General features: G+C 40.7%; 1 protein-coding gene across 1 annotated transcript in view; it reads left to right on the top strand.

Annotated features, from left to right (window-relative positions):
* Positions 1-27,697, top strand: part of LOC129698425 (disks large homolog 2-like) — a 633,990-nt gene that overhangs the window by 152,003 nt on the left and 454,290 nt on the right. Inside the window, exon 7 of the mRNA XM_055637570.1 lies at positions 22,479-22,595. Coding sequence (XP_055493545.1) covers positions 22,479-22,595 — 117 coding nt within the window. The remainder of the gene's footprint in view (positions 1-22,478; positions 22,596-27,697) is intronic.

Below are 27,697 nucleotides of genomic sequence, written 5' to 3'. Positions count from 1 at the left end.
GTTCCACTCTGATAGCCGCCATTCCAGTTCCCGGTTTTTCAGGTGACTGCTGCCACTTGACAGTCGGCAGCAGTCCGCTGAAAAATCGTCCCAAAGGGACGGGGCTATAACAAATATAAAAGCCCTAGATCATAAGACTGAAAAGGAAACCTTATGTGAGAGACTGAGAACTCAGTTCAACAGATGCTGAAAGAGGTTAGAAAGTATAGCAGTGAAATTAAAAAGGAAATTAGGAAAACAAAGTGATAAGTAATGGAAAAAATATTGAGTGCCACCGAAAAGGTATATTTCCCCATAGGGTCAAAGACCTGTGCATGCCTTTGAGTACAATCTTATTCTCCCATTGCTGCCGTCTCCATCTCCCTCTCATAGTGTTTCTCCCAATCCCGGAAACAATTACTTCCCACAGTCGTATAGGGTTTCCTCTGGACCTTCCCGTTTCCTCCCAAATCTCCAAAACATGCAATTTATTTTGTTAATTGACTCCAGTAAATTGCCTGTATGTAAGTATATTGTTACTTGCATTTCCTCCAAATACAAGTCGTGGCTATGGGGACGCGCATGGACCCTAGCTATGCCTGCCTCTCTTTGTAGGGTACGTCGAACAATCTTTGTTCGAGGCGTACCAGGGCCCTATCCCCAAACTCTACCTCCTCTACATCGACGACTGCATTGGTGCCACCTCCTGCACCCACACACAACTCACTGACTTCATCCATTTCACCACTAACTTCCATCTGGCACTCAAATACACCTGGACCATTTCCGACATTTCCCTACCATTTCTAGACCTCACTATCTCCATCGCAGGTGATAGACTACTGACTGACATCCACTATAAACCCACTGACTCCCATGGCTATTTGGACTACACTTCTCCCCACCCTGCTTCCTGTAAGGACTCCATCCCCTACTCCCATTTCCTCCGTCTACGCTGCATATGCACCCAGGATGAGGTGTTCCGCACCAGTGCATTGGAGATCTCCTCATTCTTCAGGGACCGGGGGTTCCCCTCTTCTACTATAGATGAGGCTCTCACCAGGGTCTCTTCTATACCCCGTAACTCTGCTCTCACTCCCCATCCCCCCCCACTTGTAACAAGGGCAGAGTCCCCCTTGTCCTCACCTTCCACCCTACTAGCCGTCACATACCACAAATAATCCTCCAACATTTTCGCCACCTCCAATGGGATCCCACCACTGGCCACATCTTCCCATCTCCTCCCCTGTCTGCTTTCCACAGAGACCGCTGACTCCGTAACTCCCTGGTCAATTTGTCCCTTCCCACCCAAACCACCCCCTCTCCTGGCACTTTCCCTTGCAACCGCAGGAAATGCTACACTTGTCACTTTACCTCCCCCTTGATTCCATTCAAGGACCCAAGCAGTCTTTCCAGGTGTGGCAGAGGTTCACCTGCACCGCCTCCAACCTCACCTATTGCATCCGCTGCTCAAGATGTCAGCTGCTCTACATCACCAAGCGTAGGCTTCTTGTGACCAATTTCTTGAGACCAAGCGTAGGCTTGCCGATCGCTTCGCCCAACACCTCCGCTCGGTTCGCATTAACCTACCTGATCTCCCGGTGGCTCCCCCTCCCATTCCAAATCCGACCTTTCTGTCCTGGGCCTCCTCCATGGCCAGAATAACGCCCACCGTAAATTGGAGGAGCAGCACCTCATATTTTGCTTGGGCAGTTTACGCCCCAGCGGTATGAACATTGACTTCTCTAATTTCAGGTAGTCCTTGCTTTCTCCTCCCCTTCTCAGCTCTCCCTCAGCCCATTGTCTCCGCCTCTTCCTTTCTTCTTCCCGTGTTTTGGGGGAATAGTGTGAATGTAATTTTCAATTCTGTTGCAGCAAACAAAACTTTATTCAGTGGTAGCTCATAGGTGGTGAGAACAAATTGAAGAAAATTTAACACGCAAACTAATTTTAAGAATAAGACCTCAGGAATTGCTATGGGCAGTATAACTGCACATGCACTTGATATGTTTGTATATAATGTATATGGCATTATTGTGTCTTAAATAACATTTGAACCCGTTTCTTGTTTTACTTTCAATATTTGGGATCCAGGAATCACGAGCAAGATTATTTATTGCTTATCCCAAATTGAAGGTGGCGATGAGCTTTTTTTCTGAATGAGGTTGCAGTTGTCCTGATAAAGGCATTCCCATAGTGCTCTAGGGAGAGAGAGATTTAGGATTTAGAACTAATGACAATGAAGGACTGATTGTATTTCCAAGTGAAGATGGTGCATGACTTGGAGGGGAACTGGCAAGTGGGAGTATAACATAGCACTGGCTATCGTTATTTTATCTACGGAGAAAACTTGCAAGTTTGGGAGTATTGAGGGAGTAGTCTAGGTGAATAACTGCAGTGTATTTTGTAGATGGTAGTGATAATTAACATTAAAGATGGTCAATGGAGTGTTTTGTTGCAGTTGGTGTTGAATTTCTTGAGAGTTATTGATGTTATTCTCATCCAAGTAAGTGAAGAATAGTCCATCTTACTTTGTAATTGGTGGAAAGGTTTTGGGATCTTAGAACATCTCTGCAAGAGTTCTTCGGGGGATTGTTGTAGGCTCAATCACCTTCAGCTGTCTCATTTTCCACCACATGATAACACATGTTGGGAAATATGGGTTGAATCTATGATCATGTAAGGAACTAATTCAATATAATGTGACATTTTACTCAAACAGGCATATTATTTTGAGGTATTGAATGATATGGGCAGTGTACAATTGATTCCAGTTTGCTGATACAGAAAACTAGATAGAAAAGTGAGTTGTGAAGAAACTAAAACGTTTAGGCAGGTTAACTGAGTGGAAAAATATGAAGTTCTACATATTGGGGGACAAAGGTGAACAAAAAAAAAACGTACGGCTGGTGAGTGTTTGTAAACTGGATTTAGTAGTTTGCTGATTCATGAGACCCACAAAGCAGACATGTGTATGGCAAACCATTAGGAAGGCATAACTTATAGTACAATTTGTAACAATTTTCACCTTTATTACAATTGCATTACCAGGTAGAGTTAAGCGATTTGGTGAGACCTCTTATATTTTCCGAAGGTGGAATATTCTTAATGGAGGGTTGTTATTCAGATTGGTGGCCTCTGACATGGTGTGCCACGTGGATTGGTGCTGGATCCACTTTTGTTTGTGAAATATATGAATGATTTGGGTGAAATTATTTTTAACATGGTTAGTATGTTTGTAGATGATACCAATGTTGGTTGTGTAGTAGATAGAGAAAAGATTTTCTTAAATTAGGTCCTGATGAACTGGAGAAGTGGACCATGGAATGGGATATGGAATTTAACTTGGACAAGTTGCATTTTGAAGTTAAACCAGGGCAGGACTAACACAGAAAATGGTAGGGGCCTTGTAGACTATAGTAGAACAGAGACTTAGGGGTACAGGTGCATAGTTTGCTACAAGTGGCGACACACATATACAGGGTGGTGAAGAAGGTATTTGACATACTTACTCTCATCAGTCAGGGCGTTAAATACTGGAGATAGGTTGAAACTGTACAAGTGGTTGGTGAGACCACACTTGGAGAATTATGCACTGATCTGGTCACACATCTCAAAGAAGGATTGTTATTAAGCTGGACAGGGTGCAGAAGATATTCATGAGGATGTTACCAGGACTGGTGGTTTTGAGTTATAAGAACAGGCTGAATAGCCTGAAACTTGTTTCCTTGGAGCATAGGAGGCTAAAGAGTGGCCTTAAATAGGTATATGAATTCTTGAGAGGCATAGGTAAGGTGAATGTTCACAGCGAGTCCAAAATGAAAGTGCATAGATTTAAGATGAGAGGAGAAACATTTGAAAGGAACTTGAGGGGCGACTTTTTCTGAGGTAGATGGGTATTTGGAACCAACTGCCAGATGTAGCTGTGGAGGCAGGTACAGTTTCAATACAGTGTGGTAACTTGCCCCTCGGCCCAACTTGCCCACACCGACCAACATGTCCTGTCTATACTAGTCCCACTTGCCTGTGTTTGGCCCATATCTCTCTAAACTTGCCTATCCATGTATGTTTTGCTGTTAAACATTGGTATATTCCCTGCTGCAAAGTCACCAACTGCCATTTGTAGCTGTGGAGCCCAGGTACAGTTCAATACACTTGTATAACTTGCCCCTTGGCCCAACTTGCTTGTTAAACATTGCAATGTCCTGTCTATACTAGTCCCACTTGCCTGTGTTTGGCCCATATCTCTCTAAACTTGCCTATCCATGTACTTGTCCCATTGCTTGTTAAACATTGCAATATTCCCTGCTGCAAACTATCACCTCCGGCAACTCGTTCCATTTGTGTGAGAAAGCTACTTCTCAGATTCCTATAAAATCTTTTCCCCCTTCACAATAAAGTTATAATCTGCCTTAAAGGTATAAAAGGTTCAGAAAGATATGGGCTAAATGCCATAGGTTTCCAGAATAAATATTTCCATTCATAGCAGCCAGAACAAATCAAAAATCTTCTTGACATGTAGAAACATTCAAAACTTTAAAAACTCTTATTCATGCATTTTTGAATTCTGAACAAATATAAATATCTAAAATATTAAAATATAAATAAAAAACATTTGAAATATTTAAATCAAAACTGTTGAAAACACATCAATTACAGTTTCTTAATTCTACCATGATTTCTTGCAGCTGTTCCTCTCATTCAAATCAATTGAGACACTGTGCCTTTATTTTGCCACATATTTATTGGGCAAATTTCCCAGCATGAATGGTGGTGAACTGTTGCAAGTTCAGACTCCCCTACCCTACTCCCCATTTTAGATTACCCTACCTGGGGTGGGGGGGGGGGGGGGATCTGGTGCAGTTGTGTGCAGAACTATTGGCATTCCCTTGCAAAATCTGGTTTTGTAATTTGGGGTAAAGGGATGGGCAGCCTGGACAGGTTTAGATGGGGCATCTTGGTTGGCATGGTCAGGTTAGGTCAAAGGGCCCGTTTCTGTGCTGTACGACTCTGTGGCTACGACTCTATAACATTCTATTTTTATTTAATAGAATTTTCATGGGATCATGTTTCTCAATTTTATATGTAATTTAAGAAACTCGTTTTACTTAATCATTCCTGTGGTGCATCTAGTTTCAAATGTATCTTATCCAAGTTACGCAATGCAAGCAATTTACATTACTGATTCCTTAATCATTCACACGTCACAACTTTTGAGTTATGCTACAGCTGTTATGTTAGCAGATCATGATTATCATTCTCCCAGTTTTAATTGAAAAATAGAAACCTGCAACATTATTAGAATAGACATTATTTGAAGTAGATATTTTTATTCATCAGCACTGCCATAATTTTACTGTTATATGATCTTATTCATTTAGTTTCTTGACTGACTCAGCTGTAACAGCCAATTCTGCCCACTGAAAGAGGAATCTGCAAGAGATGATTATTATAACATCACTTGTCATTTGTGTCTATTTTTAAATGCAACTGGTACTGGTTGCTATGCATCAATGTACTTAGAACAGGAAAATTGCTCTGAAAAATGGCATCTCAGGTCAGATGGTTGGCCACGGATATTTTACATTTTTTTCCTGGCTATTTAAAGACAAGTGAATTTCATTATGCAGTAGGCATGTTCTTTACTGATACCTATTCAATATATTAAGCTTTAGGAATGAATTGGTATATTTATATTATTCTTTAGTTGAATTTGACAAAGTGCGTATGCCATTTTCCTTTCAGGTGCAGGTCTCTTGCATCAAAACCAAACAAAATTCACTGAGATTAGCTGCTAAGAACTTGAGTTTTGGAGAAAGAGGAACAGAATCAAGTCCCTTTATCTTACCAATTCCATTTCTCTTTCCATGGATGCCACCTAACCCGCTGAATACTTTTAGCATTCTCCGTTTTTGACATTGAATTCCATGTATGCAGTTTAAAAAAAAATTCAATGATAATTTAGGCTATTCAAAAGTCAATCCTATTGAACCTGGAAGGTGTACAGTAAGTTTCTAGCAACACAAGTACTACTTTTATGCTAAACTGCTTTAAAATTGTCACTTGATAGGTTGGCAGTTGAAGCTGCTTTTAATTTGGTCTTTGAGAGGATGCAGAAGTAAACAATGAGAGGTAAATTTCTAATTTATCAATGACGTTTTTTGCTGGGAAATAGAAACATAGAAACATAGAAATTAGGTGCAGGAGTAGGCCATTCGGCCCTTCGAGCCTGCACCACCATTCAATATGATCATGGCTGATCATCCAACTCAGTATCCCGTACCTGCCTTCTCTCCATACCCTCTGATCCTCTTAGCCACAAGGGCCACATCTAACTCCCTCTTAAATATAGCCAATGGACTGGCCTCGACTACCCTCTGCGGTAGAGAGTTCCAGAGATTCACCACTCTCTGTGTGAAAAAAGTTCTTCTCATCTCGGTTTTAAAGGATTTCCCTCTTATCCTTAAGCTGTGACCCCTTGTCCTGGACTTCCCCAACATCGGGAGCAATCTTCCTGCATCTAGCCTGTCCAACCCCTTAAGAATTTTGTAAGTTTCTATAAGATCCCCTCTCAATCTCCTAAATTCTAGAGAGTATAATAATAATAATAATAATATTTATTTATATAGCACTTTTCAACAAAACCAGTATTTGAACCAAAGTGCTTTACAAAGATTGATTAAATTAATTGAACAGATCAATGCAATAAATCCATACAAACCAAGTCTATCCAGTCTTTTTTCATAAGACAGTCCTGATATCCCAGGAATCAGTCTGGTGAACCTTCTCTGCACTGCCTCTATGGCAATAATGTCCTTCCTCAGATTTGGAGACCAAAACTGTACGCAATACTCCAGGTGTGCTCTCACCAAGACCCTGTACAACTGCGGTAGAACCCCCCTGCTCCTATACTCAAATCCTTTTGCTATGAAAGCTAACATACCATTCGCTTTCTTCACTGCCTGCTGCACCTGCATGCCTATTTTCAATGACTGGTGTACCATGACACCCAGGTCTCGCTGCATATCCCCTTTTCCTAGTCGGCCACCATTTAGATAATAGTCTGCTTTCCTGTTTTTGCCACCAAAATGGATAACCTCACATTTATCCACATTATACTGCATCTGCCAAACATTTGCCCACTCACCCAGCCTATCCAAGTCACCTTGCAGTCTCCTAGCATCCTCCTCACAGCTAACACTGCCCCCCAGCTTAATGTCATCCGTAAACTTGGAGATATTGCCTTCAATTCCCTCATCCAGATCATGAATATATATTGTAAATAGCTGGGGTCCCAGCAATGAGCCTTGCGGTACCCCATTAGTCACTGCCTGCCATTGTGAAAAGGACCCGTTTACTCCTACTCTTTGCTTCCTGTTTGCCAGCCAGTTCTCTATCCACATCAATACTGAACCCCCAATGCCGTGTACTTTAAGTTTGTATACTAATCTCTTATGTGGGACCTTGTCGAAATCCTTCTGGAAGTCCAGATACACCACATCCACTGGTTCTCCCCTATCCACGCTACTAGTTACATCCTCGAAAAATTCTATAAGATTCGTCAGACATGATTTACCTTTCGTAAATCCATGCTGACTTTGTCCAATGATTTCACCACTTTCCAAATGTGCTGCTATCCCATCTTTAATAACTAACTCTAGCAGTTTCCCCACTACCGATGTTAGACTAACTGGTCTGTAATTCCACGTTTTCTCTCTCCCTCCCTTCTTAAAAAGTGGGGTTACGTTTGCTACCCGCCAATCCTCAGGAACTACTCCAGAATCTAAAGAGTTTTGAAAGATTATTACTAATGCATCCACTATTTCTGGAGCTACTTCCTTAAGTACTCTGGGATGCAGCCTATCTGGCCCTGGGGATTTATCGGCCTTTAATCCATTCAATTTACCCAACACCACTTCCCGGCTAACCTGGATTTCACTCAATTCCTCCAACTCCTTTGACCCGCAGTCCCCTGCTATTTCCGGCAAATTATTTATGTCTTCCTTAGTGAAGACGGAACCAAAGTAGTTATTCAATTGGTCCACCATATCCTTGTTCCCCATGATCAACTCACCTGTTTCTGACTGCAAAGGACCTACATTTGTTTTAATAGATAAGACTTCATCTGGATCATGTATGAAAATGTTATCAACATTCCATTATCTGTCAGAATAATTTCTTGAGGTACTTCTCAACATTTTAATACAACTAAAAGATTATATTTATTTAATAAAGTTAGTAAATTAGATATTGTGCCGATATTACTTGTCACCAAAGGCAAATAATTAAATGGTAATTGGGTTTTCGTGTTTTCTGTCTGAATGCAGACTAGTGGGGTGCCGCAAGGCTCTGTGCTGGGACCCCAGTTATTTATGATATATATTAACGATTTTAACAAAGAAATTAAATGTAACATCTCCAAGTTTGCCAATGACATAAAGCTGGGTGGCAGGGTGAGCTGTGAGGAAGATGTAATGATGCTGCAGGGTGATTTGGATCGGTTAGGTGGGTGGGCAGATGCATGGCAGATGCAATATAATATGGATAAATGTGAGGTCATCCACTTTGGTGGCAAAAACAAGAAGGCAGATTATTATCTGAATGGTGTCAGATTAGGAAAAGGGGAAGTGCAACGAGAATTGGGTGTACATCAGTCACTGCTAATAAGCATGTAGGTGCAGCAGGCAGTGAAGAAAGCAAATGGCATGTTGGCCATTTGGAGTGTAGGAGCAAAGAGGATTTGAGTGTAGGAGCAAGGAGGTCCCACTGCAGTTGTACAGAGCCTTGGTGAGACCACACCTGGAGTATTGTGTGTAGTTCTGGTCTCCTAATTTGACAAAGGACATTCTTCCTATTGAGGGGGTGCATCATAGGATTACCATGACACATGATGAAAGAATGGATCGACTAAGCTTTTATTCGCTGGAATTTGGAAGGATGCATATAGAATTATTAAGGGATTGGACAGGCTAGTTGCAGGAAAAATCTTCCCGATGTTGGGGGAGTCCAGAACCAGGGGTCACAGTGGAAGAATTTAGGACTGAGATGAAAAACATTTTCACCCAGAGAAATCTGTGAATCTGTGGAATTCTCTGCCACGGAAGGCAGTGGAACCAATTCATTGGATGTTTTCAAGATAGTATTGATATAGCTCTTTAGGCGAACGGAATCAAGGGATATGGGCAGAAAGCAGGAACGGGGTACTGAGTTTGGATGATCAGCCATGATCATATTGAATGATGGTGCCGGCTCGAAGGACCGAATGGCCGACTCCTGCACCTATTTTCTATGTTTTTAAATACCTAAGTTCTGGTACAAAAAGTGAAATGTGCTAGTTGTCACAAAATAGATCCATATTTTATTATTAAATCTTGCAGCAATTTTCATTATTCTCTCATGTTAAAATTTGATTGACTTGAAATCAATTTTGAAATGACAGCACCAAACATACCACAGCAACGTGGTTGCTTAGCAACGAAAGCTCTGCTTTGGAAATGGTTCTTTTAAAGTTATGAATTTTGAGGCATCATATTTTACAATACTCCAAAAATTTGAGTGGGTACTTCAAGGTATACTGAAATTATGTTTGCCTCAGGTGCACAGAGTGAATGCCGTGCATTGTGTGCATCATTTGGTATTGTGGATGCTTTTGGACCTTAGATGGGTGGAAGCGAGGCTTGTTGAACACTCCCAGGCCAACCTAAATCTTTTCAAACTGGGACCCCTATTGGTTCTTAATTTTCATCCATCTTTTAAGTAATAAGCACTGTCTAGACTTGCCCATTCCTTTCTCATCCCTCCCCAGCCTCTCCTGTTCATTATCCTGCCACTCTAGGTCCTCACTCTCAATTCACTAGATCCTTGAGCCAGTGTTTGGACCTTAGATAATTGGCTTTATCTGACCTTTGTTGATCACTCCCAGGACAACTAGGTCTTCTGTGACTGGGATGCCTTTTTAGTTACTAATTAATTTTCATTCATCTTTTGGGTAGCAAGCACTGTCTAGACTTCCCCACCCGTTTTCCATCCCTCCCCAACTTCTCCCTGTTCATTATTCTGCCACCCTTGGTCCCCACTCTCAATTTACCATATAGTGCATTCAGAATGTATTCAGTCCCCTTCACTTTTTTCCACATTTTGTTAAGTTACAGCCTTATTCTAAAATGGATTAAATTCTTTTTTTTTTACCATCAATCTACATACATTACCCCATACCCAATACCCCAAATAAAAAAAAAAAAAAAAAACAGGTATTTAGACATTTTTGCTAAGTAATTAAAAATAAATAAATGAAATATTAAATTTACTTAAGTATTCATACCTTTTACTCAGTACTTTGTTGAGGCACCTTTGGTAACGATTACAGCCTCAAGTCTTCTTGATTCTACAAGCTTGGCACACCTGTATTTGGGTAATTTCTCCCATTCTTCTCTGCAGATCCTCTGAAGCTCTGTCAGGTTGGATGGGGAGCATCGAGGCACAGCAATTTTCAGGTCCCTCCTGACATGTTTGATCGGGTTCAAGTCCGGGCTCTGGCTGGGCCATTCAAGGACATTCACAGACTTGTCACAAAGCCACTCCTGTGTTGTCTTGGCTGTCTGTTTAGGGTCATTTTCCTGTTGGAAGGTAAACCTCCGCCCCAGTCTGAGGTCCAGAACACTCTGGAGCAGGTTTTCATCAAGGATCTCTCTGTACTTTGCTCCGTTCATCTTTCCCCCAATCCTGATTAGTCTCCCAGTTCCTGCCACTGAAAAACATCCCCACAGTATGATGCTGTCACCACCATGCTTCACCGTAGGTATGGTATTGGCCAGGGGATGAGCGGTGCCTGGTTTCCTTCATTCAGGCCAAAGAGTTCAATCTTGGTTTCATCAGACCAGAGCACCAGAGAAAACAAGCCTTTTGGCAAACTCCAAGCCTCATGTGCCTTTCACTGAGGAGTGGCTTCCGCCCGGCCACTCTACCATAAAGGCCTGATTGGTGGAGTGCCTCAGATATAGTTGTCCTTCCGGAAGGTTCTCCCATCTCCACAGAAGAACTCTGGAGCTCTGTCAGAGTGACCATCGGGTTGTTGGTCACCTCCCTGACCAAGGCCCTTCTCCCCCGATTGCTCAGTTTTGCCGGGCGGCCAGCTCTATGAAGAATTCTTCCATTTAAAAACGACGGAGGCTACCATGCTCTTTGGGACCTGCAATGCTGCAGAAAGTGTTTTATACCCTTCCCCAGATCTGTGTCTTGACACAATCCTGTCTCGGAGGTCTACGGACAATTCCTTCGTCTTTAAGGCTTGATTTTTGCACATGCACTTCTTCTTCTTCTTCTTCTTCTATATAGTGTTTTTTGGCGGTTGGCAAATAACTTTTTTGGTGCATTACCGCCACCAACTGGCATGGAGTGTGGATCAAACAACACCATTACATATACTAATATCCTATATCCTTCCGAACAAATTGGTTACCCTAAGAAAAAGCAACAGGATTTGATAGCACTTATTTGAACTCCCTTGCAAAATATCTACCAAATCAAATTGTACTCCTTCTTTTCTGAACTGCTCACTCATCTGTTCTCTCTCCTCCTCATACCTCTCACAATGTACAATGACATGCTCTATCGTTTCCTCTTGCCCACAGTATTCACATCTGCCTGTATTATGCTTGCCCATTACAAAAAGTGTACTGTTCAGACCAGTGTGTCCAAATCTAATTCTTGAAATCACTGTCTCCTCTTCTCTGTTCTTTCCTGCACATCTCATCTCTCCCACTTTCCTCTGGACTCTGTAGAACCACCGTCCTTTCCGCTCTTCCTCCCATTGCTTTTGCCATCTTTCCTTCAGTCTTTGCTTAATAATGTCTTTGATTTCAGTTTTACCTATGTTAATACTTAAATCAATCTTACTTCTTTTTGTTACCTCTTTTGCTACCTTATCTGCCATTTCGTTTCCTCTAATGCCAATGTGTGCTGGTACCCATAAAAATATGACTGTAAGCCCCATCATTTGAATTCTGAATAGTGTTTGTTGTATTTCTGACATGCACTGTCAGCTGTGGGACCTTAACCTACAGGTGTGTGTGCCTTTCCAAATCATGTCCAATCAATTTAATTTACCACTGGTGGACTCCAATCAAGGTGTAGAAACATCTCAAGGATAATCAATGGAATTACGATGAACTTAAGCTCAATTTTGAGTGTCATAGCAAAGGGTCTGAATACTTATGTAAATGTGATATTTCAGTTTTTTTTAAATTGCAAAATATTCTAAACACCTGTTTTTGCTTCTTCATTCTGTGGTATAGTATGTAGATTGATGATAAAAAATAATCCATTAAAAAATAAGGCTGTAATGTAACAAAATGTGGAAAAAGTGAAGAGGTGTGATTACTTTCTGAATGCACTGTATCCTTGACCCAGTGTTACCATTGAGCCAAGACTCAATCTCACTGTCCATCCATCACTATTTGTCATTGATATCCACTCCTCAGCTCTGCATCATTCTTTTGCTTTAATATTTCTATCTGACCATTGGGGTTTGTGGGGAGGTCTATGATTCCTTACCTTCCCGATGACTATCTCATTGTCAGGGGCTGATTTGCTCCACTTTAACCACCATATTTCTCCAGTCGCCAAGAAGTACAAAGTGCGAGAGGGACTCAGCAGGTCAGGCAGCATCTGTGGAGGGAATGGATTGATGATTTTTTGGGTCGAGATCCTTCTTCAGACTGATATATAAAGAAGGGTCCTGACACAAAACACATATGGTATTCTGTCCATTCCCTCCATAGATGCTGCCTTAGCATAACATTGAGTTCCTCCAGCACTGTGTTTTGCTCAAAACTTCAGCATCTGCAGTTCTCTATTCTTTGTTTTGCCAAACAGCTGTGCCCATATAATCCTCTCTTCCACTCTTCACAACCTCTCTGAATGGCGTACTCAATGACACATGTTTGATGAAGGGACTGCACAACTGAAGTTCACAGCAGGAGAGCCAATGACTCAGACCTTTACTTTTCTATAATGCACAGCTGTACTACAGATTGGGTCTCCTTGGATTTCCAGACCGTGGTTTCTGGATATCTTCTGATGGTGTACATTTGGAAATTATTTGTCTATTGAATGCAGTGTTTAAAGCATGTCAAACTGATTACACAAGATAACAGACCATAAAATACAGTTCATTCATTCATGGTCTTAGGCTAAGGAGAATGAAATACAAGGTTATTTTCTTCCTCAAAGTATGTTAATGATACACCTTTACTGGATGACAATCAGTTGTTTTTCTGATACAAACCACATTCCATTGTGGGAATATAGCTATATAAATTGTACAAAGTGCATTCACTTGGAGGAGAGTAACTGCATATGTTTTAATTCTTTACATTCAGTCAAGGGATATTCATATTATGGTAAAGGCAGCAGTTAGTAAGATAACATTGAACATGGAACAGTACAGCACAAGAACTGGCCCTTCGACCTTCAATGTCTGTGCCGAATAAGATGCCAAAACGGAGTCTTGTCTGCCTGCATATAATCCACATTGCTCCATTCCCTGCACATTCATCCCATCAACCCTGGCAGCGCATTCCAGACACTCACCATCCTCTGTGCAAAAAAAAAACTTGCCCCGTGCTAATGTTTACTAAGCTTATCCAGTTTCTATATTTAAACTATGTTTCTTTTCATTTTAATTAAATCGTTATGGATTTCTAATGTGAATCTGAGTTTTGTAATAAAGTTTTTGATCAATAAAGTACACTTTCTTGTTTTATTTGTATGGGTTTAATGAGGAATAATAACGGAATAGATATAATACTACTTTATTCTAGTTTGTTGGTTTTCTCCTTTTTCATCCTTTTTGTCAGAAAACATTGACTTAATAAGATGGTGTGTTAAATAGTTCTACGACTATGTTTGCTTCAGTAGTTTCACAATGTTACCTCCGTACTTGTCTAGATAAACACAAATTCCTTAAATTGAAACACCCAATTTTAAACTGTGAGTCCAAGGAAACACTTAGAAATTGGGCTAATGTAAAATAAAAACAGATATTGCTGGAAATGCTCAGCATGCCACGCAGTATCTGTAGGAAGAGAATCAAAGTTAACATTTTAGGTCAAAGACCTATCATTGGAACTGGAAACTTAAAATTAAGTTAGATTTAACTTAAGGGGCTTTCCCACTGCGGCGACCTAATCTGCGAGTTTAGAAGAGTTTGCCCTTGACTCAAACTCACAGCAGGGTTGACACGTGGTCCTAGGAGGTCCTGCGAGGTCACTGGAACTCTCCTTCATGCTCGAGGGAAGTTCCTGCATACTTGCGGCCTCAGCTAGGTCACGGAATTTTTTTTGCCATGTTGAAAAATTTTCGGCGAGAAAAAATTGGTCGGCATGGTTCTTTTTAACTCGTAGTGCAGTGGAGTGGGGTCACTATTTAATTACAGGCAGTCGAGGGCAACCGTAGGCAATCTCCTTCACTGACCAGGCATTTTAATTGGCTCATTGGAGTTTTCAGGACCAAGGAAAACCGACCGGTAGGTTAAATGCCCACTAAACTTTATTAAAAGTACACAAAAATGCTGGAGAAACTCAGCGGGTGCAGCAGCATCTATGGAGCGAAAATATAAACTTTATCAAACGTTGTCTGACTTCTTAAAATTGTCTCCCCCTCCTTCTCCACCCCTTCTCCCCCCTTCTTCCCTCCCCTTCTTCCCTCCTTCTCCACCCCTTCTCCCCCCCTTTCTTCCCTCCCCTTCTTCCCCCCCCATTCTCCCCCCCTCCTCTCCCCCCCTCCTCTCCCCCCCCCTCTCCCCCCCTCCTCCCTCTCTCTCTCCCTCCCCCCCCCCTCTTCTCTCCCCCCTTTCTCTCCCCCCCCCCCCTTTCTCTCCCCCCCTTTCTCTCCCCTCCCCCCCTTCTCTCCCCCCTTCTCTCCCCCCTTTCTCTCCCCCCCCTATCTCCCCCTCTCTCCCCCCTTCTCCCCCCCCCCTTCTCCCCCCCCTTCTCCCCCGCGCTCTCTGAAGGACTTAACGTACACGGTGCAGCCGTCTTTTACCATCCTCTTCATCGCGGGTGTGAATTTCAGACAGCGCTCCCCCACTTTCCCTAGCCCCCGCCTTTGCGATGTGTTTCTGTGTGTGTACGGTCGGTCGATCCAGCTCGCGATTTCATCGCTGATCCAGCTCGAGGTTTTCCAGGCGAGTGCCCTCGAGCTTGAAGGTCGAAGGCACTCTTCTGAACTCGCGGATTAGGTCGCTGCAGTGGGACAGCCCCTTAACACAGAGGGTGGCAAAAGATGGGTAGCACAAGGGAAATATCTCAGCGAGAGTTGCTCAGGGGATTCTGATACTTAAAATGCCACCTAGCCACACCCTTTCAGAGATATCCTTTGGCCTATTGCCCCTCCTGCAGCTTCATTGTAACTGTTCAAGAAGGAACTGCAGATGCTGGAAAATCGAAGGTAGACAAAAATGCTGGAGAAACTCAGTGGGTGCGGCAGAATCTAAGGAGCGAAGGAAATAGGCAACGTTCTCTTTTCACAGATACTGCTTGACCTGCCAAATGTTACCAGCATTTCCTGTTTTAAGTTCAGATTTTTGGAATCCTCAGTTTATTGATTTTCAATTTCTTTAGAAATTTGACTAACTTGCTCAGAGTTTTTCTGTCTTATTATAAAACGTTAGCTTTCTACAAGGTTAAGTGGTCCGTAAAGTTTAATATGAATGGAACCATATGCAATTTGTAGTTATTATAAACGTATGCATAAGGATTTCCAACTTTGACCAGTTTATTAGACTGCAGACCAATTATTTTAAATTAATGTTCGGGGTTATGAGAGGCAGATGTATATAGATAGGGAATTTCAAATCATGTTCAATGATTTATGAAAGAGATGCATTTCTGGAGAAGTTTTGTTAAGCATATGTTTGTACCTTGAAAAGTTGGTCAGATGCATTATAGTTATTTTAGTAAGGTGTACCCCTGTGTGAAGAGAATGACACACTATTTGTTACACCAGAAAATAGCTGCATTGGGGAAAATGTATTAATATTTTAGAGAGAAATTAACCAAAGGTCAATACTTGCTTTGTGAATGTGTATTTAGTTTATCTCAATGCTTTTAGAACATTCAGTTTTCAGTTTAGCATTATATCGTACCAAGTAAATGGTTTGTAAAATCTGGAACCGTTTGTTCTTATTGCTTGAGAGAAAGCCTTCCTCAAACGGAGACCTACTCATAAATCTCTTTAGTTTTGACCAGTTACAGGATGTCGTGCAGTAGAATTACTTTGTCGATTTAGTGGTCCACTTGGTAAATGTTTGTCGATCCCTCCATATAAAGGTAGAGTACAAGCTCCTGATATTATCTTTCCACAGGAGTTTCAGGTGGGTGTCAGTTGGGTCATACATCAATTGGATATCATATTAACTGGATCTGCTCATCAAATCTAATAATAGTTAATAGGAGAATTGGTTCCATAAATATAACCACCCTCAACAATGGCTGGCCCCAGAAGATGAGAATAAAGAAGAATAAAGAGTTTGCAACCACATTTAGTAAAAATATGCAAACTAGAGATTTATGTTTGGCTCCTCCTGAGGTGTCTGTATACTCACAGTTCATTTCATTTTTGACCAATCTTCCACGACTGTCCAACCCAACTTTACTTATGTTGGAGAAGAAAATATATTTGTTGTAAATATAACTTGGTTTATTTTTCTAAGAAAATCCTTCTGATTAACCTTAATTGCTTTGGTTCATTTGAAAGTGGTAAATATGGTCTGTATACGCCCAATCTGAACATCACTAAGGAAGTTATTGTTGAGTAGCCCAAAACCCTGTCAGGCACATTCTCTATAATTTTACTAATTATTTAATGCAGATAGATTAGGTGGTATTTAGCGAGGTTGGATTTGAGGGAAGGCCAAAGCAAGGCAATTTTCAACATTGGTAGAAATATGACAGTGAGCTTAGTCACGGTTAAGAATAGTCCAAGTTAAGTCCAATAGTTAAGGATAGATGCTCTCAAGGTTCTGTATACATTACAATCATCAGATGTTTTCTAAATGGAGTGAATTAAACTGTTTGAAGAGTAATTTCTGTAATGATGAGCACCTCAGGAGGAGCCAAACATAAATCTCCAGTTAGCACATTTTTGCTAAAAGTGGTTGCAAACTCTTTATTCTTCTTTATTCCCGTCTTCGTCAGCCATTGTTGAGGGTGGTTATATTTATGGAACTGATTCTCCTATGAACTATTATTTTATACCATTCACAACTGGACCTGGCAGGTCTGCAGAGTTTGACCTGATACATAGTTTGTATAATTGCTTGCTTGCTTCCATTAACGTTGTGTTTTACCTGCTTTTAACTATTTATTTATACTGTTCCATCAGGGACTGGATTGTTTTTAGTGTTATTATGTGTGAAACGTTTTAAATTTCATGTGCGATGCTCCGCTATTCCCTGGGAAACGTCTTTTCATTTTGCACTGTACTACTGTTGCTTGCAAGATGATTGATTGATTGATTATGTAACATTTGTTCGCTTTGCACTATTAGCTTCACCACGTTACAATTTTGTTCTGAAGTATGCCCAGTAAAGCACCAGACACATTTGTCCATGCATATTCTTGAGCCTGGTTGAATTCCTGCTAAATAGTAATTATAAAGTAAGTGATTTAATAGACCACAATTTCAATTCTGCTATGATAATGGTTCATAGTACTCACGGATGTCAAGTTTAAGTTGCATGATTTATAATAAATCTATACAGTTTGTTACTTAGTGCAGGATGGAATTTACACTCAGTTTGAAAACAAACTTGAAAGTATCCGGCGAACCGTCCTCCACCTCCCTCTGAGGCAGAAAATTCCACAGGCTCACAATTCTCTGTGAGAAAAAGTGTTTCCTCGTCTCTGTTCTAAATGGCTTACCCCTTATTCTTAAACTGTGGCCCCTGGTTCTGGACTCCCCCAACATCGGGAACATGTTTCCTGCCTCCAGCGTGTCCAAACCCTTAATAATCTTTTATGTTTCAATAAGATCCCCTCTCAACCTTCTAAACTCCGGAGTATACAAGCCCAGCTGCTCCATTCTCTCAGCATATGATAGTCCTGCCATCCCGAGAATTAACCTTGTAAACCCACGCTGCACTCCCTCAATAGCAAGAATGTCCTTCCTCAAATTAGGGGACCAAAACTGCACACAATATACTCCAGGTGTGGTCTCACAAGGGCTCTGTACAACTGCAGAAGGACTTCTTTGCTCCTATACTCAACTCCTCTTGGTATAAAGGCCAACATACCATTCGCTTTCTTCACTGCATGCTTACTTTCATTGACTAATGAACAAGGACCCCCCCAGATCCCATTGTACTACCCCTTTTCCCAACTTGACACCATTTAGATAGTTATCTGCCTTCCTGTTTTTCCTACCAAAGTGGATAATCTAACATTTATCCACATTAAACGGCAACTGCCATGCATCTGCCCACTCACCCAACCTGTCCATGTCACCCTACATTCTCATACCATCCTCTTCATAGTTCACACTGCCACCCAGCTTTGCCATCTGCAAATTTGCTAATGTTATTTTGAATCCCTTCATCTAAATCATTGATGTATATTGTAAATAGCTGCGGTCCCAGCACTGCCTTGCCGCACCCCACTAATCACTGCCTGCCATTCTGAAAGGGGCCCGTTAATCCCTACTCTTTGTTTCCTATTTGCCAAGCAATTTTCTATCCATGTCAGCACTCTACCCCCAATTCTATGTGCCCTAATTTTGCCTATCAATCTCCTGTGTGGGACCTTATCAAATGTTTTCTGAAAGTCCAGGTACACACATTACATAGACTATACTATTCAAAAACCAAAATAAATAAACTTTTCCCTAACATTTCACCTATTTGTGATAAATGTCAGTCTCAAGAAGCTACCATAGCGCAATCTTTTGTTTTTTGTATAAAAATCCAAAAATTCTGGAATGAAATATTCGAAAATTTTCACAAAATTATTTAAAATAAAACTGATACCAAAAGCAGAATGGATTATTTTTGGAATAACGGAAGGTAGCCCTGAACTAAACGTGTTTCAAAAGAATTTATTTAATTACGGGCTAATAACGGGAAAAAAGCTTATACTCAAATTCTGGAAAAACGCTCCTATACCAACAATAAAAATGTGGATTTCAAACATGCTCGAAACATTACACCTGGAAGATATGAGACTCCTCCTCGCAGGCAAAGCAGACCACTTCCAAAAGATGTGGTCTGCATTTATGAGCTTATTAGAAGCATAAAGTGCAACAGTAATTTAAAAATTAAATGGTGCCAGTATCTGGTAACGGGGAATGAAAAATATGGTTGGTATATCCCTTTTTGCGGAGTTTTTTATAATAGAGCGATTGTTTCTCTTTCTTTCTTTTCTAGGGTCTATTTCTTAACTTTCTTCTCTAACTCTCTCTAATGGGCTCTCTTTTTCCAACACTTTCCTGCACTTTCACGACTCTTTCTCACTTTCCTTACTTCTTTTATTTCTATCTTTCTTAAAGCTCAAAAAATGAAGGGGTACAACAAATGTAATAAGATATATGTGGTGTGTATTACTGTAAATTATTGTATTTCTAATAAAAAATTAAAAAATAAACTATCTTCACAGCAAAAAAAAAAAAAAAAGAAAGTCCAGGTACACTACATCCACTGGCTCTCCCTTGTCCATTTTCCTAGTTACATCCTAAAAAAATTCCAGAAGTTTAGTCAAGCATGATTTCTCCTTCGTAAATCCATGCTGACTTGGAACGATCCTGTTACTGCTTTCCAAATGTGCCGCTATTTCAGGGGAGTCAGAGGAGGGGGAGGGGGAGATCCAGAGATAAGGAAGTGGAAGGTGTGAGAATGAGACATCAAAGGGGGTGGAGATTGAGGAAAATGTAGAACAGATCATTGTTAACCAGGAGAAGGTAACAACAAAGCAAACAGATAAAATGTAATCAGGGACAGTTAGACTGGTCGGAGAACTGGGAAGGGGGAGGGATGGAGAGAATATTGATTTTTCTAACTTCATGTAACCCTTGCTTTCCCTCTCTCTCCATCCCTTCCCCACCCCAGTACTCCGATCAGTCTGACTAGTTTAATTTAGTTTAGTTTAGAGATACAGCGCGGAAACGTCTTTGGAGTGTGGTCACGGGGAGAACGTACAAACTCCATACAGAAAGCACCCATAGCTGTAAGGCAGCAACTCTACTGCTGCGCCACCGTGCCGCCCTGACTGACTGTACCTGATTACATTTTATTTCTGCTTTGTTGTTACTTTCTCTTAGCTAACAAGTATCTATTCTACATTATCCTTGAATGTCAACCCTTTGATGTCTCATTCTCAGACCTTGCACTTCCTTATCTCTGTATCTCCCCCTCCCTCTCCCCCTGACTCTCAGTCTGAAGAAAGGTCTCGACCCCAAATGTTACCCATTCCTTCTCTCCAGAGATGCTGCCTGTCGCGCTGAGTTATTCCAGTATTTTGTGTTTATCTTTGGTTTAAACCAGCATCTGCAGTTCCTTCCTACTCATGGTGCTCTTGTGGTATGTGATATCTAAAAAGTGATCTTCATTTTTAACAACATTTTATTTCATCAAATGGCTTAATGGGAATCATATTTATATATCTGCCTCATTACTCACCATTGGTTACTATTCTAATAATGTAATTTCAGCGGCAGATTATTGAGCGATATCTCAGACTAGTAGTCCATTTGCCAGTGTGACCAATTAGGATGCATACTGTGACTCTTTTGTCACTTATGTGATGTCATTGAATTTTTGTAGTGGTATTTCTGGATCCTTGGGGATACTCCAATTAGTTGTCAATTAGTATAGGCCTGATTTGAACTTCCTTCAATCCTCTGCAGACTCTGAATATCATGGAACATGGTGTGTACAGTGTGCTACCACTTTCCATTGTTTAATAGCGCTAAGATAGTTGTAGAATCCCTGTTAGTACTCGTTACAACTGAATGGCTTCTCCCTTTAAAGGGTGAATATCAGTTTTGTGCTGCAAGCTAGATTCAATCAGTCCATACCACGTAAGATATTGGATGCTTGCTGAACTGTTGAAACATTGTGTTTGGCACTGGCTGGATGCTGCATTCATGGGAATGAGTGGGCAGCATTTTGTTGATGTGCTGCAAGCTAGATTCAAGTAAATATTTCTGCAGCATTCACCATTCCACGTAGACATGCATTAATGCTGATCTTGAAACATTGTGAGGGCACTGGCATGGATGCTGTCTTTTCATGGAATGAGTGGGCAGCATTTTGTTGATGTGCTGCATTCATTCCATCCAATAGACATGCATTAATTGTGTATCCTGATCTCTGAAACTATTTTGAGGGACATTATACATTAACACTGTCTTTTCTTGTTACAAAAAATCATAATAAAATGTCCTCTGCCAACAATACATATTTTGCCTTTAAATCTGTGGATATTTTTAGTCTTTGCCATCACATTGAATTAAACAAATATACATAACTATAATCTGCTCCATGTTATTAAAAATATTTCTACAATTTATAATTAGCCATGTCTCTCTAATATATATCATGTCACTGATAAATTTAATAGTTTTTGAAATTCAGATTTTTGTTGTCCTCGGTGCATAATTAAATTAGGAAAAACATTCGCCCCAGCATTTGGTGCCCAAATCAATAATAATATATGAATTAAAAGAAACTCTTGCATCCCTACGTTTTAATTTCTGCAAAAGTTAAATTTGAATAGTATAATGGCATCAAACACACATATGAATGATATTCATATTACAGCTGCAGCTTCAAAGATTTGTGGTACTTTCATAGCTGCACATATCAATTGGAGGAAATGTTTCACTTTTAGAAGGTGTGGGTGACACCATTACATTTATTATTGGCTGTGCATTTCTCGGCCAGATTCGGAAGCTGTGGTGTATGTGCCTATTAATATTTTTGGCATTGAGTCAGCATAGTTACTCTTATTAAATATGAATCATGAACTAAAGCAATAATTTATAATTAAAGTGTTCAACTTTAAACTTTGTTTTGTGATTGCACTGTGGATAATGAAAGATACTGTTCATTCTTGCTGCACAGAACTATTTTCCAGCATTTATTGGAGTGACAGTTATTTCATTCTCAATCAGATTGCTGTTGTTTTGGAGTCAGTGTTCTCCTATTGACATAACCTCCATTATATAACCGATTAAAGTCTTTTTTTAAATCTGGTGGTACATCCATGCAAAGTTTATTTTAGTTTAGGCTATTTATTGCAGGCTATTTGTAAAGTTGAATTAGTTATTACTCCGTTCACTCATGGACACTATGATGGTGTGGACAGTCAGCTGTTAAGTTTTTGTAACTCATTACTAGATCTGCTGCAAATACAAGTCAAATATAATACACATAATATGATAGGATAACTGTTGCTTAGTCTCAGACTATGTCTCTCTGTTATGACATCACTCTTGCCTCTGGTTATTAGGTTCATCCCTGTGATGTACAAGCCCAGCTCCTTGACTTGACTGACATGGAAGAACAGCCCTATGATCTGGAATTTGAAGATGCTGTGAACTTTAAAGAAGGCACAGAATCCCATCAGGTCAGTTCCAACAATTGCCAGTGTAAAAAGAAGAGATATTGTTCCTGAAACCATAAAAAATCATCTGACTGCTTCTAGCTGTTGAGACCATTTTCAAATCTGCATTGTATCAGTTCTGATCACCTTCTAGTAAATCTTATCAAAAATAGTAAATCTTATCAAAAATAGTAAATCTTATCAAAAATAGTAAATCTTATCAAAAATAGTAAATCCTATCAAAAATAGTAAATTCCATCAAAAACAGTGATAACGTGCACATTAATGATTTGATGGAAACTATTATAATAAATTCATAGAATGCATTGACTTATTTTGTGTTTATAATGTCAGACTGAGTTTTAACAATACTTACGTGTAAATCATCAATATTGTACTCATGATAGCTGAAGCTAATAGTTGGTACTTCCAGATAAAAAGACCAAAAAAGGGAACCTATAATTTGGATGAATTCCGGACATCCAAGAGTAATTTATAGATGATTCAATTTTTTTTGGAAACATAGTCACTCTTGGAAACATATTAGTCAATTATGCATATACATTTCCTCGAAAACACACTAAGCAAACAATCTGTTTTAGATTATGTTTTTGAGGAATAAATAGTGATGTCGACTCATGGTGAACTTTTCAGCTCTTTTTTCAATAATAGCTTGGGATCTTTATGTCCATGTGGGAGTGCATGATTAGTTTAATGCATGAAAGACTGTGTGAAGCTACAATTAGTTGCTGGGCAGAGAATAGATTTGGTGGCAAGAGAATGCAAAGTACCAAAGTATTTTCATAGGGGTTTAGTTGTGACCTGAGAAGTATGTAAAGGTATGAGAGGCATACATAGGGTAAAGTCAGACCTTTTTCCCAGGGTAGAAATATAAAAGTTCAGAGGGCATAGCTTCAAGATGAGAGGGACGAAGGTTTTGAGATGTGTGGGGTAAGCTATTTACATAGAGAGTAGTGGGTGCCTGGAACGCACTGCCAGATGTAGTGGTGGAGGCAGATACAGTAGTGGCATTTAGAGGATTTTAGATAGGCACATGGATATGCATGGAATGGAGAGATAAGGATCATATGCAAGCAGAGGAGATTAGTTCAAGAGTCAAGAGTGTTTTATTGTCTTATGCCCCAGATTTGTTAGTTATTGCGTATGTGTGCATGTGTATACACACACTGAACTTATGTCCCAGATAGGACAAGGAAATTCTTACTTGCTGCAGCACAACAGAAACATAGTACATAACGGGAGAAGAAAAAAAGTTCAGTGTGTATATACACATGCACACATACGCAATAACTAACAAATATAGTGCAATAATAATAATAGTCTGTTGCAGCTCAGAGCTTATTTGTTGTCGTGTTTAATAGCCTGATGGCTGTAGGGAAGAAGCTGTTCCTGAACCTGGACATTAGAGTTTTCAGGCTCCTGTACCTTCTTTCCGATGGCAATGATGAAATGAGTGTGTGGCCAGAATGGTGTGGGTCTTTGATGATGTTGGCTGCCTTTTTGAGGCAGCGACCGATAGATCCCTTTGATGGTGGGGAGGTTAAAGCCGGTGATGGACTGGGCAGTGGGCACAACGTTTTGCAGTCTTTTCCGCTCCTGGACGTTTAAGTTGCCGAACCAGGCCACGATGCAACCAGTCAATATGCTCTCTACTGTAAAACTGTAGAAGTTCAGGTGAATCCTCATTGACATGCCGAAACTCCTTAATCTTCTCAGGAAGCAGAGTCGCTGATGTGCCTTCTTTATAATTGCATCAGTGTGCTGGGTCCAGGAAAGATCTTAAGAAATATGCACGTCCAGGAATTTGTAATTTTTGACCCTCTCCACCATTGTCCCATTGATGTAAACAGGATTGTGTATCCTCATCCTTCCCCTACCAAAGTCCACAATCAGTTTCTCGGTTTTACTGATGTTGAGAGCTGGGTTGTTGTGCTGGCACCATTTGATCAATCTGTGGATCTCACTTCTATACTCTGACATCACCATCTGTGATTCATCCAACATTAGTGGTGTCGTCGGCGAACTTGATGATGAAGTTCACACTATGTCCGGCTACACAGTCATAAGTATAGAATGAGTAAAGCAGGGGGCTGAACATACAGCCTTGAGGTGCTCCCGTACTGATTGTTACTGAGGATGAAGTGTTTCTGCCAATTCGAACAGACTGTGGTCTGTGGATGAGGAAGTCGAAGATCCAATTGCAGAGGGATGCGCAGAGACCCAGTTCCGTGAGCTTGGTAACCAGCTTTTTTTAAAACAAAATTATTTATTTAAATATTAAAATTGTATTTACAACACAATAAATCAAAACAGAACCCACCACCATAGTCCAAGATAAAACAAATAAACTACTAAACAACTATATTACAATCCTTGTCCAGGATACATTCAACCCCCATCAGTGCCCAACGGTCCCGGAAATCCCCCAGGGTGTCTGTGGACAGCGTGTATTCCCTTTCTCGTACCACCCGGGCACGGACGTAAACCCTGGAAAAGGGGAAGGCAGCTGGCTCGGGCAGAGCCCTCTTCCACCTGGCGCCGTGACTCACGGATGGCTAGCTTGGCCAGGCCCAGGACATCTTCAGCCCTACCCTCTCCCCTATGTACAGGGCATGGTAACCAGCTTGGACGGGATGATGGTATTGAACACCGAGCTGTAGTCTATAAAAAAACAGCCTGATGTACAGGTTTTTATGATCCAAGTGGTCCAATGCGGAGTGGAGAGCTAGTGAGATCACATTGGTAACTTGGTATAATGTTCAGCATGAACATTGTGGGCTAAAGGGCCTGTTCTTGTGCTCGATTGTTCTACGTTCAATCTTATTTCTTTGCTTCAGAAATTTTCAGCTGATCAAAGATTGGAAAAATAAATGAAATTCTTTATTTTAAAAGTTACCTACTTGTACAGAGGCATTAGAAAAAAGAAGCTAATGTATCTTCAGATGATATTGCCAAGGGGCAGTTAATAGTTGACAAAGTGAAGGGTGCAAAGGAAATCTCCAGAAATAGAAAGTACATTTTTTGCCAACAATTTGATAAGAGTGGAACAAAGCAAGAACAAGCAATCCATGGAGATGATTTGGGATAATTGGAAATTGGAAGAGGATCCTCTCATTAAATGTGTCAAATCCTACAGAGGTCAAGAATAATGAATAAAACACAATGTACTACTCATAGTTAGGATTCCAGTTCTTTATTACTATATAACAATTGTTATCATAAAGAGAGAAACTGGATTATTCACATTTGTTGGCAATCAGGTAGTCAATAACACACTCAGCTATTCACACTTTTCCTCACGACATAGAATGCGACCATTTAGCCTATAGAATCTGTTGGCTCCCAGAGCAGTACAATCACCCCACTTATTTCCCATTTGCTCACACATGTTCCATTAATGGCCTCTTGATTCAACTACCCACTTATTACATCAGTGGCTATGTCCAGTTGCCAATCAATCTTCTAACTAGGCCATCTGTAGGATGCGGGAGAAAACTGAAGCACCTGTGCAATCCCGACACAGTGAAAAAAGGCGGCACTATGTTGCAGTGGTAGAGCTGTTGCCTCACAGCGCCAGAGACCTGGGTACCATCCTGACTACAGGTGTTGTCTGTGCGGAGTTTGTATGTTCTCCCTGTGACCACATGGGTTTTCTCCGGCAGCTCCAGTTTCTTTCCAAATTCCAAAGATGTGCAGGTTGATTGCCCCCAGTGTATAGGATGCAAAAGTAGGATGACATAGAACTAGTGTACGGATGATCGATGGTCGGCAAGAATTCAGTGTGCCAATTGGACTTGCATTCTGCATCATTAAACTAAACTAAAATGCAACATCCCTACTGACTCCAGGGAATCACAGCCCCTTGACTACTAAATTGGAGTAGAATGTGAGATGATATTGTAAATGTCAAATCTATGCATCAGCGGCACACTGTGGAAGCAGTGGAAGGAATAGACCACCTCACAAACCAACCACCTCACAAATTCCATCCGTCAACAGCAGCTCCATCTGCTGAGGATTCAGTGATTCCCACCTTGGTCTCTTAACAGACTGATGAAAGTACAGCATCCTTCATCCAAGGGACTGCCTTAGAGGAGAAGAGATACTGCTGCCTGAAGGGAAGGTGGGTGAGGGGCTCATTATAAAATGTCCCCGGTATCTACTGCACACTGTGCCCATACAGTGCTTGCTTTCCACTCCTTTTCGGGTGCAATACATTTTCTTTGCTGGTTTCTGAGTGCTGTACTCGCCCACTGGTGCCAAACAACGGTGGAACACCATCCAAATGCAGACTTAGGATAGAAGATTCTAGATAGTGAGAAACAGAAAGCACCAGGGGGTGCACAAACTATTGGCAACCATTTGCAAGTTGATCAGATTTGTTATTGGCTTTACTTGTTTTAATCATGTTTCTGATTGTTTTAAAAATGTGCATTATACGGCAATCACGATTAAATAAATTGGTCGTAAAGTACAAACCATTTTAAAATTTAACAATGTGGCCAAGACAGCTAATGATAGAAGATCAATTCCAGAGGAACATAAGGGTTCAGAATTTTAAATTGGAGGTATTGAGGAACAAGGTGTTAATTTAAATCAGTAAACAGATGGATGTGTGAAACTTGATGGATTATAGAATATAGATAGCAGAGATTTAACTAAGCTCATATGGTGTACAGGATGGAAAGCTGACTAGAAAAGCAGAATAAATTTAGCAAATGGAAGAAAGTTCTTCCTCCAGTTGGGCAGAAGTAGAGTGAGCATTACAGAATCATAGAAATGTAAGGTACTGAAAAAGAGCATTGAACTAAAGGAAGTGAGCTATCCAGCCTAATCCTACTTCACAACTATTGTTGATGACCTATTGAACATCCATCCCAGTGTGGAGAACAGTCCAGAACTACAAAGGTACTCGATCAGTCTGAAGAAAGGGTTTCGACCCAAAACGTTGCCTATTTCCTTTGCTCCATAGATGCTTCCTCACCCGCTGAGTTTTTCCAGCATTTTTGTCTACCCAAGGTACTGGTACAGTCTGGTTTCGACCTAAAACGTCACCTATTCCTTTACTCCAGAGATGCTGTCTGACCCGCTGAGTTACTCCATCC

This window comes from Leucoraja erinacea, chromosome 6, assembly GCF_028641065.1.
Source record: "Leucoraja erinacea ecotype New England chromosome 6, Leri_hhj_1, whole genome shotgun sequence".
Classification (NCBI taxonomy): domain Eukaryota; kingdom Metazoa; phylum Chordata; class Chondrichthyes; order Rajiformes; family Rajidae; genus Leucoraja; species Leucoraja erinaceus.
Note: the sequence above shows the minus strand (reverse complement) of the source record. Positions and strands in the feature narration are given on the sequence as shown.